We start from the raw sequence: 27,603 nt of genomic DNA on the forward strand, positions 1-27,603 counted from the left end.
GTCTGTTACAGCACTGTGGGGCAATTTTGGCCCTTCATCTTTGCAGAATTGTTGTAATTCAGTCACATTGGAGGGTTTTCAAGAATGAACCGCCTTTTTAAGGTCATGCCACTGCATCTCAATAGGATTCAGGTCAGGACTTTGACTCAGCCACTCCGAAGTCTCCATTTTGTTTTTCTTCAGCGATTCAGAGGTGGACTTGCTGGTGTGTTTTGGATCATTGTCTTGCTGCAGAACCCAAGTTCACTTCAGCTTGAGGTCACGAACAGATGGCTACAAAACAGCCCCAGACCATCACACTACCACCACCTGCTCAGCAGTGGTTTTAGTCTTGTAACTCTGCCATGCAGGCCATTTTTGCCATCTCTTTCTTATGGTGGAGTCATAAACACTGACGTTAACTGAGGCAAGTGAGGCCTGCAGTTTCACCACTGTTCTGTTTTCGCCATTTGTGAATAATGGCTCTGACTGTGGTTCACTGGAGTCCCACAGCTTTAGAAATGTCTTTATAACCTTTTCCAGACTGATAGATCTCAATTACTTTCTTTCTCATTTGTTCCTGAATTTCTTTGGGTCTCAGCATGATGTGTAGCTTTTGAGGATCTTTTGGTCTACTTCACTTTGTCAGTCAGGTCTTATTTAAGTGATTTCTTGATTGTGAACTCGGGGCAAACACTTTTTCACACAGGGCCATGTGGGTTTGGATTTTGTTTTCCCTTAATAATAAAAACCTTCATTTAAAAACTGCATGTTGTGTTTACTTGTGTTATCTTTGGCTAATTTTTAAATTTGTTTGATGATCTGAAACATTAAAGTGTGACAAACATGCAAAAAAAATAATAAAAACTCAGGAAGGGGGCCAACACTTTTTCACACCACTGTATATACAGACTTCAATAGATTCAGTTTGGTCCTTTACTTATTTTTAATGTTTCTACAAACAGAGTTAACTCCATTTGAAACAAAAAAAAATCATTTTTTCATTCTTTAATTTATTTTCAAATTATAATGCATAGAACATTTTAACACATATTTGGAATTACAACTTTAATTTGGAAATCAAACATATCCTTTAACTTGACACAAAAGGTGTAATTCTAAATACCAGCAGTGGATGATTAAAAGGCCCTCCAAGTCGACATTGTTTACATATAATAAAAAAAAAGGAATAAAAGTTTTAAAGCTGGAATAATAAACATATGTGAGTCTGATGGTCAGAACAGAAAGCAGGTCTGAATGAAACACATAATCTGCTCATTCTCAACACACACACACTCACACACACACACACACACACACACACACACACACACACACACACACACACACACACACACACACACACACACACACACACACAGTATTTAGTGTCCACATTTCAAATTCTTTGACATTTTAACCTTGTGCATTTGTTTTAAAAACAAAGAAACCAGACGAATATTCAGTGGGTTAGTTCTAACTGGCAGGAGAACGAATCACTGAAAACTGTTGAACAGAAATCAGAACTATTTGGTGTGCTTATCAAAAAACAAAATTAAAACAAATCTATTTGGAGTGGAGAAATAACTCCCTCTAAATCTGCCAGGATGTCACCTAGTCAGGTGGTGAGGAAAAGAACGTAAAGTAAAAATCAGGTAAAATTCTATCTTTGATGTAACAGTCTGTTAAACACTACTAGATGTTGCTGCAGTACCTGCAGTGGACACCTGGAGAAGGTGTTTAGAAGATCAACATTTGACTGACAAAAACACTGTAGACATTGTAGCAATTAGCGGACGTGAATTTACTCACCCTCTAGTTCTAGACATACATCATATTAAAAAGACCACAATGGAGGTAATTAAACTGAAAAAAAAACCATTGTTGACATACAGGTGTAATAACTATGACACTAAGCTCTGTGATGTCACTGAATACAATATTTAATTATATTTCGCCTTCCAAGTTGAGACTGATAAGCTTATTTCAGTTGGAATGAGCAGTGACTGGTTGGACCATGTGATTCCATCACAGTCATTCCATACAAATGAAAATAGTGTCAGTTTTCTCTTCAGTTAAAGAAAAAGGACAGTGGGGTCAACATGTAATGGCAGATTTCAGAGTGAGATCTCCAATAGAGAAATGAAGTAGGCGGGTGGAGGGGAGATGGGAATGCCTAATTAAGAAAACAACCTCCACGGATCGAGATGGAGACACCGCATGGAGGAGAGAGAGAGGGCCAGCCCTAAAGGTGTGATTCACTAATGAGGGCAGTTTCTCCAGCTGCCTGATGGAATCATCTTCTGGGTGAAACAAAAACAACACAAAAAAGGTGAAGAAGCTTTCTGGCTGATCCTGAAACATGAAAGACATCAAGATAAATAAAATAATGGAATCTAAACAGCAACTAAATACTGTATCTATACAATATATCCAGGACTGGGCAGGATATTACACCTCCCTTTATTGTAGTTATATATTTTATCCATTTCTATTGCTATTATCTATTAAACACTGACCAGCTATCAACTGAGTTAATTAACACACCAGTGTGTGTGAGCATGAGTGTATCTGAGGGCTATTACATGAAATGAGTTAATATTTTATTTAAAACAGCAATGATTGAGTCACTCCAGACTCAGTGTGTTCCTCATCAATGAATACAGCTCTGTATTTAATGTACGCAAGCACATTTACACATACAATCAACCAATCATGTGGCAGCAGCACAAGGCACGAAACCATGAAAACACAGGTCACGAGCTTCGGTTAATGTTCACATGTTTCATCACATATCACGAATGTGACCTCTGTGACTCAGAAAACAGCTGATCTTTAGAGTCTGCAATCTGAAACACCTTGATGAGGCAGATCAGATGATGATGAGCAGACTGGTCTGAGCTGACAGGTCCATAGCAGCTCATAGAATAACTCCTTACAGCTGGGAGGGTCTGCATGATTTCCACAGAACTGTTCTTCACTCAATGTTCTTTGCTTTTTGAAGCATTCTATGTAGATCAACAGTTTCTGAAGTACTTAAGTAAAACAATAGACTATGACAAATTGACAGCTAAAGAAATATTTTGTATATTTTTGCTTGCTCTCGCCATACATTAGATTATGCTAATGATGGATTTATAGTCTTCTTTTTGAAATGTAATTTACTTACCTTAAAATTTAGTATTTATATATATATAAGTAAGTTATATATATATAAGTATATAAGGCATATGTATCATATTTAAGGTGTGACATAAGGATTTATTAAAACAATACAGAAGGTAAAAGTATTTGTCTTTGTTTTTTGTTACCATCATTCACATCAGTACACAAGTATGTAGTTGCAACACATGCAGGACAAATTACAATGATTTGCAGCCTGCACTATTATTTGTGTCATACTTCCGTCACTCTGGCAACACCCTAGGGTCAGTGTTTATGGCATGCCAAAGACAGCAGACACAACCTGGCCAAATCTGTATTATTCTTATTATTATTGTTATTTTTATTAGTAGTATTATTTTATTTTTTATTTTTTGGCAACCTACAAGTCAATTTACCAGATATTTAAGGTTGTGTGGGTCGAGTCTCATTCAGTAGTGGAATGTGTTTCACAAAGCAAACAAGACCCAATCAGTCAGGGTGAGATATACCTTTGAAACAAGATCATGTTACTTGCTACTGAAACAAAAGTAATGAAGGAAGACTCACCTTGTCTTTAATATGGTGATGGAACACTAAACGACAAGAAAAAGAAAAAGCAAATTACCAAAATGTAGAACACAACCGAGTTTAACAGGTGAGGTTCAGGGAGAGAGAGAGAGAGAGAGAGAGAGAGAGAGAGAGAGAGACGTGTGTAAACATGACTGACATTCCTAAGGTATTCCTGCTTTGACACTCCACCCCCCACCCCAACACACACACACAGACACAGACACAGACACACACACACACACACACACACACACACACACACACACACACACACACACACACACACACACACACACACACACACACACACACACACACCTCCTCACTTCTGAACATTCCATTCGTATTACTCCTTATGGTTTGCTTTTACATTGTCTGTTTGATTCTCTGCATGTTTTAGAACACAGACCTACAGGGAACTAAACATGACATTAACATATGAGCAAATGTTTCTACTGTTGTTTCTTTTTGCATACATTGACCAGTAGAACAGGTTGAAACAGTAGAACAGATATGGGTCACATAAGGTAACATTAACTCTGAATGAATCCACTACATGGGCCTGAAGGCACCACACCCTGTAAGTAAAGAGGGTGGATGAGGAAGAGGAGATAAAGGAGAACAGGTCGAAAAAATGACTAGTACATTCTGGAAATTAGCTCCTAAATGTTCAAATAAAAGCATGGGATCATAGAAAATACAACGTGGAGTTGGCGGCATGGTGGGGTGGGGGAGTTTGCAGAAGTTAGTGTGATTATTGAGTAGTGAGGCTTCAACCTGTCGTTCCTGGCGGGTGAAACTTGACCGAATGGAATAAAATAGGTGGATTTATGTTTATTTGAGTCTGTGACATTTTTATCTGATTTTGTCTACATTTATCTAATCTAGATTTATCTAATCTTTGTTTAGACATTTTTTTCATGCTCAACTAAATTTTTCTGCATTTTGATCCCTGTATGCATTTTAGTGTTAAAAAAAAGTGTTATTTTTGAGCAGATAATCTAAGATTTTGTTACAGACGAGACAATTTACACAAATTACGAACATCGGTTAGTTCATCAGTAAAATTATGATCACCACAATGGAAGGAAGATTTACATAATTGGACTTAAGGCATGACTCATGCTAGTTTCCTGTCAGGCAGAACATGAAAAACAAAACCTGGATTCCTTATTAAAACATGTCCAAGTGTATTTCTGAATTAAACAGATCATAAAAGCTGTCATATTTGGGAAATTTCAGCTAGTTGCTAAGCAGCAACTAATAACAAACAATTAGAGGAGAATTTAACTGAAGGACGAACAGTAAACTCACTCGGAAATCTTCCGCCTCTTGTGAACACAGACAGCGATAATGATTGCCAAGAGCACTAGAACAGCTATGACAATTCCAGCGATGGCTCCATTAGACAGTCCATCTTGTGGCTGATCTTCTGTATCTGCACATGAAACAACAGCGACGTTTAGACATACGGAGAAATAAGGACATCAGATTTTATTCAATAATTTTTTTTAATCAGAGATTTTTATGAGATTTTGATTTGTGTGTATAAGTTAAGGAGATTCACAGTATTGTGCATGGTCCTTACTCTTCACAATGACATTTTGGGTAGCAGAAGCTTTGAGCCCGGTGACGCTATTGAAGGCTTCACAAGTATATATACCACTGTTTTTGTCTTCAAAATTTGTGATTGTCAAGCAGTTAGTTGTCTCGCCAATTAAAACGGAGTCATTGAACTTCCACACAAATGTGGGAACTGGGTATGAGGTGAAGGAGCAATTCATCATCACGCTGTGACCCAACATGGCGTGTTTGTCTCCCTTTATTACCACATCATCTGGTCCATCTGAGAGGAGAAGAAAAAAGGAAGTTTATAGAGATCAAAATAATTGCAAGATTGTATTAGATATGTTCATTTAATCATTCATTTATTTTTAAAACATTACATTTTATTATTTCTTTGAGTAACTATCTTCAAATCCTTTCTTGGTCAGGAAAAATATTTGTGGTTTAATATGTAGTCATGGAAACACACCTAACTACATCAGGTGATAATCGTTTCTTTTGTAGTGGAAACATATCGAAAGTTTTAAGATCAGACACTGGCTCCAGAATCACCAACAATATGTTGTTGAATGAAAAGAGACATGTTTGTGTATCAGAAATCACACTTTAAGGGGGTTAAGGGGGAAGTCGTGGCCAAATGGTTAGAGAGTCTGAGGTTGTGGGTTCGAGTCTCAGGCCGACCACGAATGAGGTGCCCTTGAGCAAGGCACCAAACCCCTCCAACTGCTTCCCGGGCGCCGCAGCATAAATTGCAGCCCACTGCTCCGGGTGTGTGTTCATGGTGTGGGTATGTGTGTGTTCACTGCTGTGTGTGTGCACTTTGGATGGGTTAAACGCAGAGAACGAATTCTGAGTATGGGTCACCATGCTTAGCCGTATTTCATGTCACGTCACATCATGTCACTTACTGTAAATGACAAAAAGTTTGTGAGGAACACAGTAAAGAGACACAGCGTCACTATACTTACAGTTGACTGTCAGCGTGTAATTGTTGGCATCATTGCTGATTTTATTCTTCAGCTGGCATTTGTACTCTCCAGTGTCCTCCTTCTTTACAGTGAGGATGGTGACAGTGCTCTTGTCCATGGAGAAGATGATGCGATTGCTACTATCCAGAGGTTTGCCATTCTTATGCCAATGCACACTGTCTGCTTTCCCTGTGCTGGAAGTGCATGTAAGGTTCACTGTGCTGTTACCAGCAATAAGAGTCACTGCAGGGGCACTGATGCTTGTCCCTGAAATGGCTTCTGTTAAACGGAATGAGAGACACCAGGTGAAACGCTTAAGAACATTTCAGTCATTTCATGATATGATAACAATATCACATTAAAGCAGTTGAAAACGTTTGATAAATAAAAAAGGCTTAGCTAGGAATTAATTTCAGGGTTGGACAGAGCTAGACGATCTATAGTGTACAATCACAGTGTATTCAGTAACTCTAAGTTCATCACCGCTATGCTTTCTGGATGGTTAGCAGACTATAGATAAATAATAGAGAAAAAATGATTCAGTCATTTTCAGAAACTGCTTAATGTTGGTTATAGACGCTGGGATAGATCTGGAGCCTGGGTCTCTGTAACACTTGGATGAAGGTGAGAATATTAATCCCAGATGTGATTCACACACACAGCCCCATGTTTGTGGACAATGGGATGAAACCTAAAGATTCCACCTGTTTAATCAGTTGTCCTTGGCTTTCAGTAGACTCTGGTGTGGCTTCTGCTTGGTTGGAATGAAAACCTGCACCCACACTAGCCCTTTCCGGATAAGATTGGACACTGCTGTTCTAGTCCCTTCCCTGTGATACCTTACAAACTGTCTGATCCAAAAGCTTGGGAGTGACACTGACATTTAATCACACTGTACACTGAATACAGTACAGTGAAATATGGTACAAACAGCATGTCTGATCATGTCTGAAGGGAAACCAAAAGCATCAACCCACCGAGGGCTGGATTCCAAATCACGTAAACCAAACCAAGTAAAAAGTTTAAATTACATCTCCTGATTAGATGGTGGATGGTATCCTGGGGATCTTCTAACAACCAGATTAGAGCATCAGTGAGCTCCTGGACAGTCTGTGGTGGGTATTAATGTCTCCTTCATCCAGAAACTACACACTCTGGTGACATGAAGCTGGGCATCATCATGCATCAGGAAGAACTCAGGGCTAAGGTCTGACATTGACCTAACAGCAGTAAGGGTACCGTTGGCAAGCATGTGGAGGGCTTAACAACCCTCCAGGGGTATTCCTCCTCATACCATCACTGACCCACCACCAAACTGGTCATATTGGATGGTGCTGCAGATGACATAATGTCCCAAAAAGAAATATACATACTCTTTCAGTTCTGGTGCATGTGCTCAGTGTGAACCTGCTCTCATCTGTGAAAATAGCAGAATACCATTGGCAGACCTCCCAATTCTGATGTTCTCTGCCAATCGAGCTGCACCATGCTGGGCTGTGAGCACGGGTCCCACTAGTAGCCTGCTTGAGTTCATTTTATAGGACTTTTGCAGTGCTCCTCTTGTTCCTCCTCACATAAAAGAGCAATTACCAGTCCTGCTGCTGTGCTGCCATTCTATGGCCACGTTGAGCTCTTCCCGGATGACAATCCTTCTCTGTGTATCCTTCTCAATTGTCTTGAATACATGCAGGGAGACACACCAAAGCTCTTTGCAACAGCACGTGTGGGTGTGCCATCCTGGAGGAGCTGGTCTACATGTGCAACCTGATTGCATTGAAGGTACAGCCTCATGTGTAGTAGTGTAGTAATGACAATAACAAAGCATAAATCTAGAGACAAATCAGTCAGGAGGGAGAAGGAGAGGTCGATTGTTTGTGCCACAACCTACAACAACCTTTTCCTTTTTGTTGTTGTCTTGCTGTCTTGATGAGGGTTCAACGATGAAACAATCCATTTGTGTGTGTTTTTACTTCAGAATTTTCATAATCCAACCACATTCCTCTTCTGTCCATTCACTTTTGTTCAGGTGATCATTACACATTACAGTCAGTCGGTGCAAATAACCACATTCACACTGAACAACTGAACCATACCTACTGAGCAGCATTCTCTGAATACCTTCTCTCTGCTGCCTGGGTGATTTTACATACACACGGCTTCCTCTTTACCTGTCTGTCTCTGTTGCTCATTGTCCATTTGCTCTACTGCTCATTTTTACTGAACCTAATGCCTGTTATCAGACTTCTTACAATTCATTCAGCAAGTTTGTGTTTTATATGTAATGACGTTTAAAGAACACTTACTGTATGATTACACCTTCTTACTGTAACCTATAGTACAGTAACCATCATGTATCTTACATTTGGCTCAAACAGAAAGCAAACATAGGAAAGCTACCTATCAATGCTCAGAGCAAACAACCCTGAAAACTTAAGCATGCATGCACACACACACACACACACACACACACACACACACACACACACACACACACACACACACACACACACACACACACACACACACACACACACACACACACACACACACACACACACACACACACACACACACACACACACACACACACACACTGTTTCCTCATTGACTCATCAACCTTAAAGAGCTACAGAGCTGCATTACTCTGAGACCACAATGAGCACAAACTGCTGATTAGTCACAAGTCCCTACAAGTGAAATGTAGCCTTTATTAAACATTTATCTTTAAGATAAAATCCAGACCAGTTCAGTCCTGGGACACATTCTGGATCTAGTGTAGCAGGTGGGAGAAAGGAGGATAATAGCAATGCTCTCCTGTATGCTTGAGAACGACTCCCACCCCATATAGGAGATGCTGCTACTGTACACTGTTAGACTGCTTCACCCCAAGCGTATGAGGCAGCGGTAACGCTGGACTTTAATCTCTGTTGTGAGCCAGCGGCATGCAAGAGATGTTATCAGACACCGGCATGTACTGGATGGAGTTACAGGAATCTACATACCTGATACTGTTTTTCTTAATACTGGTCCTCAGCAAATAAATAATAATAAATATCAAGGTACACCACGACCAATTATTAACTTATCCGTCAATAGACAGAAAGACATAGATAATACAAAGAGAAGGAGAAATAGGGAAAGAAAAGCTAAACGTAAGGGGAAGAAACAAAGAAAGATTTATGTAAAAATCCAAAAGGTTGAAGAATTAAAAGATCTGAATATGAGTGTTTAAAAGAAGACTTCGAGGGATCAGACGCTGTACCTAGACAGCTGGAGAAGATTCCAAAAGAAAAAAGAAGACTATAATGCATTATGTGTTATTATGTTTTATTTTCAGAATGTTCAAGAAAAATTCTGAAATGCTTTTCTTTTACTTATAATCATGTATCCTCATGTAATAGAGTTGATTAGATTAATCTTGTGTATTTTACTGTAAACTTTCTAGTAGTAAACACTTATAAAGCCTACTGTGTATTACTGAGAGTATCTGCACACACGTGTTTCAAGGCCTGCTGTTAAAAGTAAAGCCTTCTGTGTATTCGCGGGGAGAAATCTGCATGCGCAATGTTTTATAGCTTGCTGTCAAATTCCATGGCGAAAGAAAGCTTCAGTTCTATATAATCACAGCTTGAGAAGTTGCAGGAAGTATGACCATATATAGAAGTGTTAACCGTGAGGTTAGAAAAGAAAAGAAATAAGCAGCGCACACAGAGTCGGCTGGCGAGATATGTTTGGGAAACCGAGAAGTGTTTATGAAGTAAGATGGTAGCCATCTAAAAGGCACAAAGCCAACCAAACCTGACAGCCAAATCTGGCCACAGTAAAAAAATATAAAAGCCTGCCTTGAATCACATCGAGTGTGCATTCTAATGTAAGCAGCCTTAGTGCATGTATACTTTAGGTGCATCATAGAACAAATGCAAGTTTACAGAGAGTGTTTCTTGGTTTGTTATAATCTTTGCATCTTAATACCTTTTACTTATTCTAGTACTGTTTGATTATTTGAAGGAAGATTTTATTTGTAATCTTTTTCTTTTTATTTTACATATATTACACACCTATTTGTATTACACTACTTTTAATAAAAACAAGGCCTCCCATTGTGAGGATCCTGAAAAGACAAAAAGGTATAAGTCTGCCTCCTTCATTTAAAGATTCAAACAATAGTTTAAGTAGAAGACCTTGGAGAGGATCCTTTGTTAGAAGACCGAGGGGACTTCGAAGGACACCTGCGTTCAAGGTAAGACCAACTTTTAATAGTTGATCTTGTTTTTCCAACACGACCTCGTGCAAATTAAGATACACTCCTTAGTGGGGGCGCGTAAGGTTTCCTACGCAATCCGAAAACATGTGTCGCTAAGGGGCAAGTATATCAGTATAATTACTTCATCTCATATAGAAATATTGCAATAATGTTGTGACACTTTAAATCCTAAAAGTATTGTGTGTTTATACTATATGTGTGTGTTTGTGTGTTTATACTTTATGTGTGTTTATATTTCTGATATTTACAATTTTATTACATTTTCTTTACCTGCTATCTCTATGCTGGTGTAACAATGCAACATTCCTTGTTTTATTAAGATATAATAAAATATATCTTTATTTCTTATTACAAATATATTCAAATTCATTGCTATTTGTTCATTTTTTTCATACTACAAACAAACCCAAACCTAACAGGCAGAAAGAGTTGTGCATTATGTCTACTTCCTGAGACAGGGTTCTCAGCACTGCCTACTTGTCTGCTTTAGAAAACAAAAGTTGTGTACGTACACCTTAGTCAAATACATTTAAATAATGTACGTTTTTCCCAATTCCTGACATTTAATGTCTCATGTCAGTTAGGACCACTGCTTCATTTTAACAATGTCAGAATGATAGTACAGAGAATGATCTGGTTCAACTTTTCATTCATTACATTTTCAGTAAGTCCTTACACACACTGGGTGGTCTTTCTAAAATCTTCAAATGTTCCGCCTACAATCAACCATCTCTCTGTATCTCACAGAACATCTAAAATCCTTTGATCTGGTCTTCATACACAGCTCATTCCTCAGGAATCTTTCACTGAGGAGCTTCATGCTACTAGCTCATCCAAACTATCAGTCCTCATCCTCTTTGACTCTTCAGCAGTGTATGACACAGTTAACCACAAAACGTTCATGTTCATTCAGAGATTTGTGGCATATTATCTTAACTAAGGCCCTCCAAGATGAGCTCAGGTGCTTCTGTTTAGCCTTGATTATCTTTAGATGATTCTTGAAGATTCCTGAAATCCACCAGTTGCACAGTTCAATGATTGTATGTAATGATTGATGGACTGGACATGATTTAGAGAAATATACATCTGTGTTTATATGTTCCTTGAATTCACAGTGCATCTCAAAACCCAAGTCCATGAAACTCTGTAGATCCTCTGTGATCAAATTATGCATACAATTATTTCTACAATACAGATGAGCAAAGTGAGAACATTATTGTAAAATGGAAGAAGGTTGGAATTTTGTTATAATCTGGCCATCTGGTCAAGCTCAGTAACGGGGATAAAAGAGCCTTGGACAGGAAAGTGATAAAGAACCAAAAGGTAACTCCAACTTTACACTTCCTCCAAAGACCAGCCAGCGGGAAGAAAGAGTACAACGATCAGGCCTGTATACAAGAGTGCCTAGTTGGACAGTTTCGGGTCTACATGAAAAGATGTGACTTTAAGAAATTTGACACTTGTTTACTATTTTAATCAGAATTACTTTTTGAAGAAGAGTTCACCTTTTAATTATTTAGTTCATATGTTCTTTGAAGGACTCACCTATGACGGAGAATTTGACGACCTCTGAACTGACATAGCGCAGGGTCTTGCTGTTGTAGGCAATGCAGCTGTAGTTGCCACTCTGCTCCTCTGCTAGGTTTAAAAGCACTAATGTAGCAGTAGTCTGGGGAAGTTGAGCTTGATTAAAAAGCCATATAAATGTAGCTGCAGGGTTGGAGTTAGCAGAGCATGACAATGTCACGTTGGATCCTTTCTTCAGGGAAGCAGTAATGGGGTCTTGTCTTATAGTGACAGGATCAGGGCCATCTATAGATTCAAAGGAAGGTGTGTGGTTAATTGTCAAAGAAAAAAGATGCTAGGTCAAACAATTCAGAGAGAATAAAATACGAATGAGATGTTATAGAAAGAAACAAGCACCAATGGTCCTTATACCAAGCACATAGTAACAGTATTAATAATAGTTCTCCCCTAACAATAATTCTTTCTTTTTTTCCCACTATCCAGTGAACTGCTGTGGCTAACAATCGTGAGGAGCTCAAGCACTTTTGTTAATCGTGCCCATGTCTGCACACTGGCTAATAAGAAGTGTATTATACACTGTAGGACAGTGAGTGGTGAAACTACATCTAAATATATTAGCATGTTAGCCTGTGATTCATGTTGTGCCCCATTAGCTAAATGAACTGTAGATCTCATCATGCAGTGCTATACATTTTGGTTTATTTTTCCATTCAATCAGTTTGCTTTATCGCTTCAAGCAAACCGCTCTAGTTTGTTTACAATTGTTGTTTTCCAGATTGTCTGAACGTTATTTCAATTTTCATAACAAACCAAAGGGAAAAACACAGAGCTGCATTTGCAGTGGTACAAACAGAAATCAGAAAATCTTTAACCACAACATTATCTATGTGAAATACTAAAAATAAAAAGCCCAGAAACAGAAATGAACTTTTTCAGACAAATATTCTAAACTCCTGATAGAGATAACATGCATGCTATCCTACCTAATTGGTCAAGTGCAGGTCATTTAGAAACATACGTTTCATGGGAAATAGCATTCAGTGTCAACTCACTGTACACCTGTAAACATTGCTCACATTTTGCTGATTGAAAATGTACCGTGTGACTGTGCTGACAATAACTCTTAGGTTTCATCATTCAAGGTACTGTATCATAATTCCTCTATATAGCTTGCATACATTAGAATAAAATGTCATTTCTTCAGGACCATTACGCTTTATATAACATAGAACGATGGCACATAGGATGGCACACAAGTCATGTACGTGCAAGTTGGAAGCATCAGTATGAGAAAAATGCAAAATAAAAAAATCTTGAGACTGTATATACTCGTGAAAGGGCACACAAAATAGAACAAAAAAATCGTAATGGATGAAAGAACGAGTGCAAACTAAACACTGCATTGAAGAACAGCCTCAGAGCAGCGAAATGCAAAAGTCTAACAGTCTATCAGGATTTCCTATTGAAAGTTGTTTTTCCCACAATCAGTGGGGCAGAACTACATTAAACTGCCCCGTGTTCTAATTCGATAAGAAAGCAGGTTGAAACTATGCTGAAATCTTAAATGATCACATATGAGTGGAGTTCGGTTGCTTAAGACGGGAAGGTGTGCAGGTAAAGAAATGGTTCTCTAAATATGTTCATTTGTTAGAGAGTCTGTTGTTAAAGTGTGATTATAGCAAATAAATGTTGTTACTAAGCAGGTAAAGGCAGCCAGGTCCGTTAGCAAATCCAACCCCCATCCACAGGGATTTCTAATTACACTACTTTTTCTGTTATGATTCAAAGTGACAATCTGATGCAGCAACCATCTGAGACGGCTTATACACACATCCTACTGTACCAGGCACACTTCTTTGTTGTGTGTTATTGACATGGTCTAAACACACTTCCATGTACCTGAATTGTTCCATGACCTCATGGATCCCTCCATAGGCTTTGTTCTATTGCCACAATGTTCACAGTGCTGTGTGCACTGCTGACAGTTATGAAAGACTGGGATCAGAGCATTGTTCATATCACAAACTCAGAGCTGAATAAGCTAACGCAACTGCTTTATTGTAGACAGTTGTTTGGAAAATAGACGAGTAAACTGTAAACTGTAGTAATTTGTGGTTCTGTGCTAACACACACTCACACACACTCACACACACACACACACACACACACACACACACACACACACACACACATACACACACACACACACACAAATATATAAATGATTTAAATTTTTCAAACAAAAGTTACATTTATACATGAATTTAAATAAATCTGTAGCACAGTATCAGACTACATGGCATTTCACACTAAAATATGTGATTGCTTCTACCATTTATTTGAAATCAACCTGTTATCAAACACTCTTTAGCACTCATGTGTGCACACTGTAGACCTAATCAGCATGGTCAGGTGAACTTGTGTGCAATGTTTGTGGACTTACAGTTGACGGTGAGGTTGAAAGCGGCACTAGTTGAGGATTCCAGTTGGTTCTTGGCTGTGCAGTTGATCGGCCCTAGCAAATCTCCACGATAAACGTTATTGATGATGAGCTGGCTGCCGTTCTGCACTATATGATTCCCGTCCGCCACCAGGGGAGTGGAGCTGTTCAGCCAAATGTACGAGAGTGAAGACCCTTTTGCGACGCAGGTTAGAATTACAGTGCTGTTGATTTCCACGGCTTCATTGAGGTTGGAGGTGACACTAACATCTGCCACAGGCTCTGTGGGAGATACATGAATATGTTAAGGAGAGACAGACACCAGACAAGTTCAGATATGTGTGAAGCATTCAAAACCTACTATTTCTTTATTTTGACATTTTTTTTATTGAAACAAAATTGCCTCATTCACCAAATATTTAATTAGTGATCATTTTAATATGTCTGGATGAAATCTCACTGCAGCTTCAGTAACACACTTGTTCTAAATGAGTACATGATTGTGTAAGTCACTTTATTAAATGACCACACCCATCTGAGTGTACCAAAATGCCACACAACATGCGAGTCAGTCTGATTAAACTTTTAACACTTTTAACAGGTTTTAGTACGTCAGTTTTTAACTTCTGTAAAGATCCCACTAAGCCTCTAAGGCTATTAGTGTGTGTATATCCGCTATAGAGATGGCTAACGTATGCCTTATTTGGGCTATGTAGATATCAAATTAAAGTGTACATAAATAAGCATCTCTCTCTCTCTCTCTCTCTCTCTCTCTCTCTCTCTCTCTCTCTCTGTCTCTCTCTGTCTCTCCCCCCTCTCTCTGTCTCTGTCTGTCCCCCCTTCTCTTTCTGCCCCCCCACACTCTATAACCAATGTAACCAATGTAACTAATGTAACCAATAAAACACTAATGTAACCAATAAAACTAATATAACTAATATAACTAATGTAACCAATGTAACTTACCCAGCACCACGAGTGTAGTCTGACCCATGAGCTGGTTCAGATCGGTATAGACTATAGTGAGAGAATAAACTCCGCTGTCTGCGGGCATGAGTGAGATGATCTCCAGCGTGTACGAGCTCCTGTAGTAGTTCACACGACCCTTGTAGTTGTCGAACACCTTCTCGTTCTGCGCGGTGGCCGTACAGATAGGAACAGTGTTGCCGGTACTACTGGTGACAGTCCATGTCACTGTCAGGACATTAGGGTTAGGAGGAACCGTGACGGTGAAGTTCATGCCTTTATCCCTCACACCACTCATCCGTGTGGGCATCACAAGCTGGGCTCCACAACACAACCCTGGGAGATCAACATATGTTAGAAGTGTCCAAAAAAACCCAACCTGCACCAGTTACTGTATCCTGCATTGACCACTAATTATTATCATCATTACTTATATATTTTAAATAAATATGTCAATATTTAGGCTCCGTTTATATTATTTATATAGAATTAACAAATAGATTAAAGATTTACATATTTTTATTTCGTTAATTGGAAAGTTTAAGATTTCTGGTATATTAATACTTACACATGTTTGCCAGAAGAAACGAAATCAACCAAGAATTATACAAATCCATTGTGAACCGTCTGAATGTCTCAAGTCACAACCAGGAACCAGGTTCGGTCATTGATCTGTCAGTGTGATGAGTGCAGAACAGGAGACACACCCAGACTCACACTCACACTCACACACACACACACACACACACACACACACACACACACACACACACACACACACACACACACACACACACACACACACACACACACTTACATACACTCACAGTCACACCTGGGTTCAATCCCAAATCTTCCACACATATACGTGCACTAAGTAGTACAGTGTCTAGCAGAGAGAGAGAGAGAGAGAGAGAGAGAGAGAGAGAGAGAGTGTGCCCGCGCGCTATAACCACACACACACACACACACACACACACACACACACACACACACACACACACACACACACACACACACACACACACACACCATAAATAATCTTTCCCCCCAAGAAAATGGATATTCACGTCATTACGGTAAGGTAAGAAAAAGGCACGTCGTTAGTAACCGACCTGAGCCTTAATCCATCACACCCTGCAGGAGTGAAACCTGTTTTAGCAATTCATTTTACTTAAGATATGAGACAGTTCAGCTATTATGTTTAAGTATACACTCCTGTTTAAAAAAAATCAATAAATGAATTCATGAAATTATTATTTAGACATTTATAATCACATCATAACTGAAAGAAATGAACTTTTAACATTTCTGTTCCTTACAGCAGAAGTTTCTCACAACACCTTTATGTATCTCTAAACCTCCCATTCTTCACTGAATGCCTCTGTGTCTAACAGGTTTGAACAGTATACAGAATTGTGCTGTGCATAACCCTTATGCTGTGGTTAAAAGTGGTTTGTCACCTCTGTTTACTTTGCATAGTTGTCCTCATTTTTCTTCTGGGGAAACCAACTGTGTATCAGCTCTAAAGATATAAGTAGCACAATAATAATAGGCAATGGGTGCAATTGTAGATTGTCATATATATATATATATATATATATATATATATATATATATATATATATATATGACAATCTACAATATATATAATATATATATTATATATATTGTATATACAATCTACAATATATATATATATATATATATATATATATATATATATGACAATCTACAATATATATAATATATATATTATATATATTGTATATACAATCTACAATATATATATATATATATATATATATATATATATATATATATATATATATATATATATATATATATATATATGACAATCTACAATTGCACCCATTGCCTATTATTATTGTGCTACTTATATCTTTAGAGCTGATACACAGTTGGTTTCCCCAAAGGAGCATAAGGAGCATAAAGGTACTTCAAACTGTCAGTGTTATAAGACAGCGCCCCCTCTTGGTGATTTAATAAAACAACAATACAAGACATCCAGATAAGAAACATAAGAGTAAATGGGAAGTAAATACAAAGGGTATTGATTAAAAATAATAAGAAGAAAATACATAAGTACACAGCAATATTTATATGGTATATATGGTAGCTATACAATTAAGGGAGTCAGTAAACAAAAAACAGCCATAAATACTTCTTTTTCTTCGCAGACATTTCTCATTTAAAAAAATCTCTACAAGTTCTATTAAAAAATATGTACAGATTTCAGTTGAACATACACAGAAAATATTTTATAGAATGGCAATAATAATGACAGTAATCATCATCATCATCATCATCATCATCATCATCACAGCTGCATTATTTTTTCCTGGCTGCTTTAAATTAAAGAAACAACCTTTATCAATGACTGAGAAATTTGTATAATTAGTATAGTATAATTAATTAATATCATTTCATCATTTCTCTGTGCACTTTTTTGGTAAACAGCTAGAAAATTTCCACCGGTTTCTATATGTGTATAAAAATGTTTACATTAAGTTTAGATAAAATTTAATAGTGCATTTCTACTATGAATATCACTCCATTTATATGAAGAATATAATCAGTTCTTCAAACATTAAGAGCTTGTATATGGCTTCTCTGATGCTTTATGACAGAAAAGCATGACAATATGTAACCTTTCTCAAATACTGCATACAGTAGGGTTCATTAACTTAAGTGGTTTCCTGGTGGAGAGGAGAGGAGTTACACGAATAAGATTTTTTCTTAAAATATAAGAACGTCCAAATGTCCAACATAGACAGTTGGGTCCTCTGGAATGTAAATTTTCTTATACAATTATGACTGTGTGGCTACTTCTAACTACTTTGCTGAAGACTGAAGTGTTGTGGTGAGCCTGAGCTCCAACAGCGATGAGACAGTCTACCTAGAGGAAATTTCCTGAACGTCAGCAAATCAAAGGAGTTGATAGTGGACTTCAGCAGGAAAGGAACCTTAAACAATTAAAGGACTTTAAACTGCCTTCCCAGAGGCTAAGGGCCTTTTACAATTGCACCATTGAGAGCATCTTGATGGAATCATCACAGCCTTGTATGGGAACAGAACCAAGCAGGACAGTGGAGCTCTCCACAAATTGGTGCGATCTGCTTTACGTACCAACTGCATTGAGCTCTCTGACCTGCACACAATTTAAAGCAAGCAGTGCTGGACCATGGCCAGGAATATAGTAAAGGACCTCAGTCATCCAGTTATCCATTTATAATGTTTGCTAATCAAACATTCTACAAATTCCACAGTACTCTGAGGCCAAATTTTGTAACAATTCGTTAATGGGGCACTATAACATAAGTGCATGAAGTGAATCTTCTCAAATGTTTAAACAGATGTTATTACAGTTTAGGAGACTAGTGAAATGTAATAATACACATGTGGTAAACCTTAGAATAGAATACAATAGAAACCAAAACCCTTCTAAAAATAATCAATTCTTCCCATAGTACTGTCTGTTTGCCTAAATTATTTAAATTATTGATTATAAAACGTAAAAAAAAATTAAACCTTCCTTTTATCTCCAAGATCCTAGAATTGGCAGTTATGCTCATACCTACATGGTAATAAGCTTCATAAAGTGTATCAGTCATGATGCTCCATCTCACGCCTTCACTCGGGTTTGTTGACTGTGGAGTGGTAGGAACCTTTATGTTCCAGTAAGCCCTTATGTCTGATTCCCGCCTCTGCCTTGTGTGTGTGGAGTTTGCATGTTCTCCCCGTGCCTCTGGAGTTTCCTCCGGGTACTCCGGTTTCCTCCCCCGGTCCAAAGACATGCATGGTAGGTTGATTGGCATCTCTGGAAAATTGTGACCCGAGGTAGTTCGGATAAGTGTTAGAAAATGAGCGAGTGAGAGAGTGTTTTGAGACATTGTGCTATTAAAAAAAATGAACTTAACTGAATTAATCATACACATGTACACTTTGAACAACTTATTACAGATTTAGACCTCCACTCTTCTGGGAAGCCTTTCCACTAGATTTTGGAGTGTAGTTGTGTGTATTTGCCCTTTAGCCACAAAGCTATTAATGAGATCAGGCACTGATGTCAGGCAAGGAAGTATTAACATTTTTCCCAAAGGTGTTTGGTCGGGTTGATTTAAGAGTCAGGGCTCTGTACAGGACACTCGAGATCTTCACCCCAACATTAATACAGCATGTCTTCATGGAGCTCTGGGCCTTGTGTACAGGGGCATTGTCATGGTGGAACATGTTTGAGTCTCTGATTTCCACTAAAAGAAAATTGTAATGCTGAATGGGGAAGAAGCACATATGGGTGTTATAGTCAGGGCAGCTTACTTAGATTAAAAAAAGAAAGCACAGCATACAATAGCTTTACTACAGTTAATGTATTCTTGCCTAATTCTCTCACAAAAGGCAGTATCTCTCACCGCAGGTCTTAGTCAATACTTCGGGATATTTCTGTGAAAAATAAAGGGAATGTAATATAAGGAAAGCACAGGGTTACCCCAACATGTTTCATGTTTCTTTTCCTTGTATGTACCCTTTTCTATTCTTTCTACTAAAACTTCAAGAACCTGATAAAAGTCAAAGCCACAAATACTGTTACTGTAAGTCTTTAATATTTTCAATATTCTTTTGTTTAGAAATATTGCACATGATCAACATGCCTGCTTATGAGCTCACGCTCATCTTTTCATCCAAAAAATCCTTCTTGTTAGTCAGATAATGACAATTTATTGGATATACAATCAAACGGTGAACACACATACATGTACAGGTGTGTGTGTGTGTGTGTGTGTGTGTGTGTGTGTGTGCAAGCATTTCTCTGATGCTAGGAAATGAATGAGATATAAGTGCCAAATGTAATTTATTGTAGTTTAGAACCCCCTTATCTCTCTATTAACAACCAGTTCACAGGAATAACAGTCTTCTACTATATATTTGCATTTGGGGGCTATTCCGATCTGCCATATTAGGTAACATTATATACACTATGCTTGCTCACACACACATACACCCTCTTTATATGGAATACCCTGGACATATCTTATTAAGAACAAGAATGCCTATTCATTCATCAGTCAATCATGTGTCCGTAAAACAGCAATGCACTATAGATATAAATCAATTTGTATAATTGCTGGTGTTAGATGTTTTGGTTAATGTATTTTAAAAGCTGCTGATCTCCTGAGATTTTCATGCACAACAGTCTTCCAAGCATTCAGTGAGTGACAGTTTTGTGTGTGTAATTGCCTTGAAGCAATTGTAGGAGAAGGACCAAAGTGACAGGAAGGCTATGTTACTAAAAGAGCTACCCTTTAAAGCCATGGTGATCAGAAAAGCACCTCAGACCATATAATACAATAAATATTATAATACTTGGCCTGAATGGACTACAACAGCAGAAGACCATGTCAGGTAAGAACCACAATCTGAAGCTTCAGTTGGAGAAGACTCTCAGAAGATTGGGAAAAACACTGACTGGTCTTTTTCCAAATGTTCAAAATTCCAGGATCAGCAGTTTCTGAAATATCCAAACCAACCCATATGGCACCAACAACCATGCAACTGAGATCACATGACTGGATTGTTTCACATGATTGGCTGAGTGAATAACAGCACATGTTCTTAATAAGGTGGCCAGCAAGTGTATGTATAAATAGTAAAAACTGGGAAGTAGCAGTGTCAATACACTTACTGGGCCTCATTTATCATTTTTTTGTGATGCCCACAAAACCTATAAAGCCGACACCAAAATATTATTTAGCAATGTAGCAGAATATGAAAAGGCAAAAAATCTAGAGACAAATTGCAGAAAAGTTCATAGGTATGAGGTAAGTGAGGTGAAAAGAAAACTGGCATGACTATAGAGACTTAAATCACTGGTCTTGTTTGTCTTAATTTATGGATTTGTATTGCCTTGCTTGCTTTTTTTCTAAATTAAATATTTCATTAATTAGTGCTATAAATATGAATTGTCTGGGTTTCACCATGTTTTGATTTATCCTTGACAATATTATATATATATATATATATATATATATATATATATATATATATATATATATATATATATATATATATATATATATATAATAAAACTTTAAAATTCGCAATAGTTTTTCAACAGTTATATGATCTGAAGCAAGTCAGTTGGTTTATATTAGTTAGTCTCCTTATGGTAGATTTACATAAACCCAAGAGCTTTCCTAAGATGACAATGTTCTTTCAAACAGAACTTCCACGACTACTACATTTCTTAAGTAAATGCTTCCAGGAACAATTTCTGAATAGATCTGTTCATTTCTGGCTTGATAAATGAGGCCCAATGTTTAAATAGTTTGAATTACTTTCTCAACACTCAGTTATTAAATGTTATATTATATATATATATATTTATTTCTGTATATATATATATATATATATATATATATATATATATATATATATATATATATATATATATATATATATATATATATATATATCTTCTGTATATATATCATACTGTAACACCATTATCTGTTTGAACAGTAAATAACTATGGCACAAAAACTGGTCACTCAGCTAATCTAAAGAAACTTCCCATCAACACAGTCCTATTGCACCAATGAAAGATGTGGCAGCTAAAGGAAAGGGGAGATCCTGAGAAATGCCACCTTGGTGCTGGTCTCAGGTCTTTCCCTTTGCATAATCCTGGTTATAAATCCTCCAAGGTTACAAATTCTGGACCAGCCCCTCAGGGGCACTTTCCAAACAAGGTAGGTAACAGTTTAAGAAGAAGAAGGAGAAGAAGCAAAAAATAATATAAAAAGGGTGTTTTTTAAGGAAAACTATATGCTACAGGAAAATAAAATGAACTGAAATGCAGTTGTTGGTTAGTTTCTGTTTACATCTTGAAAAACAAACACTTTCCTGATTTAAGGTGTGGTCCTGGACCACATATTGTGCAAACATCTGATAAAAACATAAAAAAAAGAGGGGTGAGGGGTAGCAAAGAGCCTTGAGCCCCTGAGCCGTCATGGTTATGTACAGTGAGAGGTGGAGCTGAGGAAAGGCCAGCGATAGAGGCAGGGGAAGAAGAGCTTCAGATAATAAGCTAAAACAGTCTTTTTCTTCTGCCCCTAGGCATGGATAGACTGAGTGGTCTGTGCTAGAAATTCCACTTGAGTTAACAAAAGATGAGCAAACTATTGTGTCATTTCCACCAACACAACACAACTTCAAATGCAAAAGCATGGATTTAGAGAGTGAGACACAGAGTGTGTTTTTTCATTATTCATGCTAATGATGTTCCATCTGAGAAGATGCACATCGCTGCCTCAGTTTCTGTGATCTGTGTTGGACTCTTTGTTGTTGTGCTGTTTTGGCAGTCACTATAGCTTTTGCTTTCTGCTCAGCTGCAATTGAGAAAGTCTCCAGTTTGTTGCTTTTGGAAGGTTTGGTTCTGAGCCTGTTTCACCCTTTCAAAATGGACGTGCTCTGTTACACAGACGCCTCTTCATCTCGGCCGCTTCTCTCACATGGTTCTGTCTCAGTCTCTCACAAAGCAAAGTGCAAGCGCGCTCACTCCCAACAATTTCCTCCAAACAGTCTCATATTTTTATGCCAGGCAAAGAAACTTTTGCAGAAAAGTCTTAGGTGCCACAGTTAGGGGCTCCAAATCTAAAGTGAATGAACAACTCGCTCGAGTGCTGCAGGATTGTTTTGTTGAAAAGGTGTTTGTGCCTGGTATAAAAGTAAATTTTGTGTACTTGCATAAAATATACGTGTGTTGGTCAGCCTGTGTAAATGGTCACGGTGACACAGATAGTGTCCACTGACAGGAAAACAATGATGTGAAAACAAGCGGAACAAAACAGTTCACACAGTTGGTTATAAATTCAACAAAAACATGCAAGTGCTGTATATAGTCAGTGGACCTGGTTAAATCTGCCTACTGCCCAATCCCACATTCTAACATGTCTATACTCTCAGTTTTCATCTAAGATCCTGTGAGTCATCCATGCCAGGCTTAGGCTTTTCCCACTCGCAGCCCTTTTCGTCTACCTCGGCCACACCATCTTCACTGGCTACAGGATTGGATGGTCCTGGTGCACAAGCAGAATCTGAGCCACTGAAAGCTCCTCCCATCCCAGTGGCCTCTGAACCACTGGGCGTGGCGGTCTGCATGATCTTCTGCCTCACTTCACGAATCTTCAGCTGCAAACACACTTTATTGGGGAAAGTATCAGAGTAGCGGGTCTGGAAAGCAACTGTGGCCTGGGCTAAGATGAAGAAGAGTAAAAAAGAAAAGAGAGCATAAATATATAGATTATGATTATAAAAGAATAAATATTAAAATACAGTTAGTTTCCTATCTACTGATCGTATTTACTGACATTTAATAGACACTTTTTCACCAAGATGTACTGGTATTACAAATAGACTTTTAAAGTACACAGTATTGTGTGATATCAAGTCTGATTGATTCTTCTAAATGACTATAACCCATGGTGTCGTTCTGCCCTTTTCATCAGCATTAAAGAGTAATTATTACAATATAATATCCACAGTATAAGCCATCCAATCAACGCCTAGGACCTGAAAGGAAAGTAGGACATAAGAAGAATCTATACTGGATGATACTGGATTTGTTCAGTCACTGAATCACACTCAAGTCTTGTGCTGATGTGCATCACCCCCAGCAGATATTTGTTGATTTTAACTAGTAATTCTAGTCTTTGCAAATTCACACAGCTTGACACAACCTCTAATAAATCCCCTTTACTTACTAAATTACATTATTCCATTACTATGTTATTATATTTGTTAAAACAAACAAACCTGGTACTTGATTGACAATGCCAGGGAAGACTCATTTGTGTTTGTTTACCTGATGGGAAGAAGGAGCCTTGCTCCTGAAAGAGCTGCATGACAAGAGCTCGGCGCTGATCCAACGTGCGGCGTAGAGAGTATGGTACACGGTCCAGCTCACCTAAAATGTCCTCTGTCTCTGCTGCACACAGACGAAGACGCAGTACGAGTAAAAATCATAGACCTCCAGATCCAAAATAATTGGGCTTTTTTTTGTATTTTGCTATAGCTTATCGTTTATAAATCCATTCACATTCGTGCTAGGAAATAAATGGAAAATAACAGAGCTGAGCCACATACCGTATAGCCATGAAATGCCCAGGGTGGCAGAGATATGTAATTTAACATAAAGTGTAATTTAACATAATAGCTTGACTTTGCTGAGATGATATATTTCTGTATATTTCCAGAAATTTTCTATTTCCATAGAAAGCTGTTGAATTATCCTTTCTAGTTATGCTCAAAAAATATACTCAAACATGCAGTGATGCTGCTGCCTCTCATGCCTAAACACAGGTTCTACGCATCACCATGTAAGTAAATAATAAAAAAAATACTAATGCTAAATTATGAAGGAACTTACGGGAAAATAGAAACGATTTTACAGCACATGTACACTGTCTACCCTCCATTAAACATTTTCTTAATATCTTAGTAATCTTAGAGATTTGTGAGCTTTAATTTTGGTAAAGTCGTCTTTTTGTGATTATTATACTATTTAATTGCTATGTGAGTGTGTGTGTGTGTTATGAACACACCAGTTCGATCAAAGGTGAATATGTCCCCCTCACACTTGGCAGCACTCTTGGGTGTGTTGGGTTCTGAGCTACAGCTCGATAATCGACGACTCTTCCTCCTTGGAGAGCTGGGATCATCAACAGAGTCCAAATCTGAGACCCAAACCATGAGATGGAGAATGTTAGGTAGAAAAGATGGTGGAAGTAGCACAAGCATGTGAGGAACAGCACAATACTACTGTGTGTCATCTGCACTTTAAGACATACAGTATTTTCCGCACTATAAGGAGCACCTAAGAGCCTTAAATTTTCTCAAAAATCGGCCATGCGCCTAATAATCCGGTGTGTCTTATGTGTGCACCGAGTTCCAAAAATCTGTAAAAATATAGTGCGACTTTGGTAAGCGCTCCACTTGATTGACTGTCGGACCATTTCCCAATGACACAGGGCCGTAATACATACACTACATACGCTGGCAGCGTTAAACCAATCAGAGAACATAACGTAATACGTACAGTACGTATGCTTACCTCCGCCACGCCTCCGGTAGGTATACTACCGGTATGTTGCAAAACATTTGTTTCTTCCTAACCATTATGCGCTCCACACTCCAGTCCAGTAGGTGGGGGTAAATGCACCTTAAGTTGGTTTGCCATCTGCCAATAAAAATCAGATGCTTACGAGGCACAATTCAAACTACAGGCTATCAGTTACGTGGTTGTAAATGGGAATAGAGCAGCTGCGGAAGAATTCAACATCAATGACTCTATGGTTCGGAAGTGGAGGAAGCAAAGTTAACTGCGCCAAGTTAAGAAAACACAGTAGATGAGGACTTTGATGGATTTGTGGGAGCAGATTGATTAAAAAATGTGTATATATTGTTAAATAGTAGAATAGAGTTCAACTAAACTCACTGTTTTGCTTCTGTTACCTTTTTTTGTGGACTGTATGTTTTAGCATGCACCTTATAATACGGTGTAATAATATAATATTATAATATTATATAACAATATAATATTATGTATGGGTTAAGTACAGAAATGGACCCCGTAATTGAGACTGCGCCTTATAATCCGGTGCGCCTTATGGTGCGGAAAATACTGTAAATACATGTACAGGTGACCCACAGAATGATGAATTTGCAAGCTATGAACCATTTTGTAAAGAAAACATGAGTGAGAAGGCAAAACTAATTTATTTTATTTCTTATAGAACTCAAGTTACTATGAAAGGCATAAAAAATGGAACAATATACAAACAAAACATAAAAGACAATGAGGAAATAATCCCTGTTTAAATGTTTGCACACCTTTAGATCTTAACATGGTATGTTGCCACCTTTAGCATCAATGATAGCATGTCTTTTGTAATAATTGTGCAGGAGGTCCTTAATTCTCTCAGGTGGGAGAGCTGCTACCAGCTCTCAAAATGGATGTGGATGCCACCAGTTAGGTGCCACCAGTTCCTGTAAAGTTTTTAGTTGTTTTGCACAAACTACACATTTGAGATCTCCCCAAAGTGACTGAATGATATTGTGGTCAGGAGACTGTGATGTCCTCCAGAACTTTCCCCTTTATCTGCTGAGCGTTTAGAGGGACAACCTTGTCTTGTGCTTTGGATCATTGTCATGTTGGAACATCCGAGATCGTCTCATGTGCAGATTTCCTGCTGTAGAATGCAAATTGTCTGCCAGTATTTTCTGCCACATTCATCTTTCCATCAGGTTCTCCTATCTTCCCGGTGCCCCTGGAGCTCACACAGCCCCAAAACAACAGAGATCCACCACTTTGCTTTACAGTAGGGATGTTGTACTTTTCACCGTAGGCCTTGTTGACTAGTCTCCAAACATAATGTTTATGGTTGTGACTATAAAGTTCAGTTTTGTCTCATCACTCCACATGACTCCAGAAGCTATGAGTATTAACTAGGTTCTGCCTGGTGTACTGAAGGAAAGTCTTTTTGTGGCTTGGGCGCAGTAACGTCTTTCTCCTGACAACTCGACCATGCAGATCATTTGTGTTCAAGTCCCTCCTTATTGTGCTCCTTGAAACAACAACAATACTTTTTCCAGAGTGTATTTGTTGTTTTATCTGTTGTTGAGATCTTTTTATATCCTTCTGCTGCCTTATAAAGTTCCTCTACCTTATTACGTAGGTCCATTGGCAGTTCTTTTGTCTTCCTCCTGATGCAGTATCCAGCAGTGCATCACCTCACGAGCTGAGAAACTTCCTGACTATTTATGTACAGACACTAATTACATTTACAATGAGTCACAGCTGTGGAAACTTCCCTTTAATAGACTTTTATGCTTTGTTTTTAATGTGGCCAAACATTTAAGGATATGTAAACGTTTGATCAAGGTTGTTTGATTTAAAGTAAATCTTTTGCATTCAGTCATATATATATATATATATATATATATATATATATATATATATATATATATATATATATATATATATATATATGTAGCATCTGGTACAGGTCATTTTAGATTTCATGTCCCAGGCACCCTAAATTTCAACATCTACTCCTCAATTAACCGATGAGCAACCCAGTTTTACACACACACCTGGCTCC

General features: G+C 38.0%; 2 protein-coding genes across 6 annotated transcripts in view; both read right to left on the reverse strand.

The window, feature by feature from the left end:
* Positions 1-972: 972 nt before the first annotated feature.
* On the reverse strand, positions 973-16,325 carry si:ch211-264f5.6 (carcinoembryonic antigen-related cell adhesion molecule 1). Of its 3 annotated transcripts, none has more exons than XM_027163675.2 (9): positions 15,993-16,325; positions 15,425-15,760; positions 14,462-14,740; positions 12,037-12,303; positions 6,228-6,506; positions 5,282-5,539; positions 5,008-5,131; positions 3,691-3,716; positions 973-2,279 (listed from the first exon to the last, which is right to left on the reverse strand). In XM_027163675.2, exons 1-8 carry the CDS (start codon positions 16,039-16,041, stop codon positions 3,698-3,700), a joined length of 1,611 nt encoding a protein of 536 aa, XP_027019476.2. In that variant the 5' UTR covers positions 16,042-16,325; the 3' UTR covers positions 973-2,279; positions 3,691-3,697. The 3 variants fall into 3 exon arrangements, with proteins under 3 accessions (XP_027019476.2, XP_027019474.2, XP_027019475.2); XM_027163673.2 differs by having other exon boundaries at positions 973-2,282; XM_027163674.2 differs by having other exon boundaries at positions 973-2,334.
* Positions 16,326-20,027: 3,702 nt separating this feature from the next.
* Positions 20,028-27,603, reverse strand: part of cica (capicua transcriptional repressor a) — a 36,239-nt gene continuing 28,663 nt past the window's right edge. For all 3 annotated transcript variants that reach the window (XM_027163632.2, XM_027163633.2, XM_027163631.2), the window contains exons 19-21: positions 25,045-25,176; positions 24,306-24,428; positions 20,028-23,697 (exon numbers count right to left, since the gene is read on the reverse strand). In XM_027163632.2, coding sequence (XP_027019433.1) covers positions 23,411-23,697; positions 24,306-24,428; positions 25,045-25,176 — 542 coding nt within the window. In that variant the 3' untranslated portion in view covers positions 20,028-23,410. The remainder of the gene's footprint in view (positions 23,698-24,305; positions 24,429-25,044; positions 25,177-27,603) is intronic.

Source organism: Tachysurus fulvidraco, chromosome 7, assembly GCF_022655615.1.
Source record: "Tachysurus fulvidraco isolate hzauxx_2018 chromosome 7, HZAU_PFXX_2.0, whole genome shotgun sequence".
In the NCBI taxonomy this organism is placed as follows: domain Eukaryota; kingdom Metazoa; phylum Chordata; class Actinopteri; order Siluriformes; family Bagridae; genus Tachysurus; species Tachysurus fulvidraco.

Excerpts from the sequence above, each read along its gene's own strand:
- si:ch211-264f5.6 (XM_027163675.2), bottom strand. The coding sequence starts at position 16,041 with ATGGATTTGTATAATTCTTGGTTGATTTCGTTTCTTCTGGCAAACATG. Across the intron at positions 12,304-14,461 it reads TTTCAACCTCACCGTCAACT|ATGGCCCTGATCCTGTCACT; the intron begins GTAAGTCCACAA and ends TTGAATCTATAG. Across the intron at positions 5,540-6,227 it reads TTACACGCTGACAGTCAACT|ATGGACCAGATGATGTGGTA; the intron begins GTAAGTATAGTG and ends TTCTCCTCTCAG.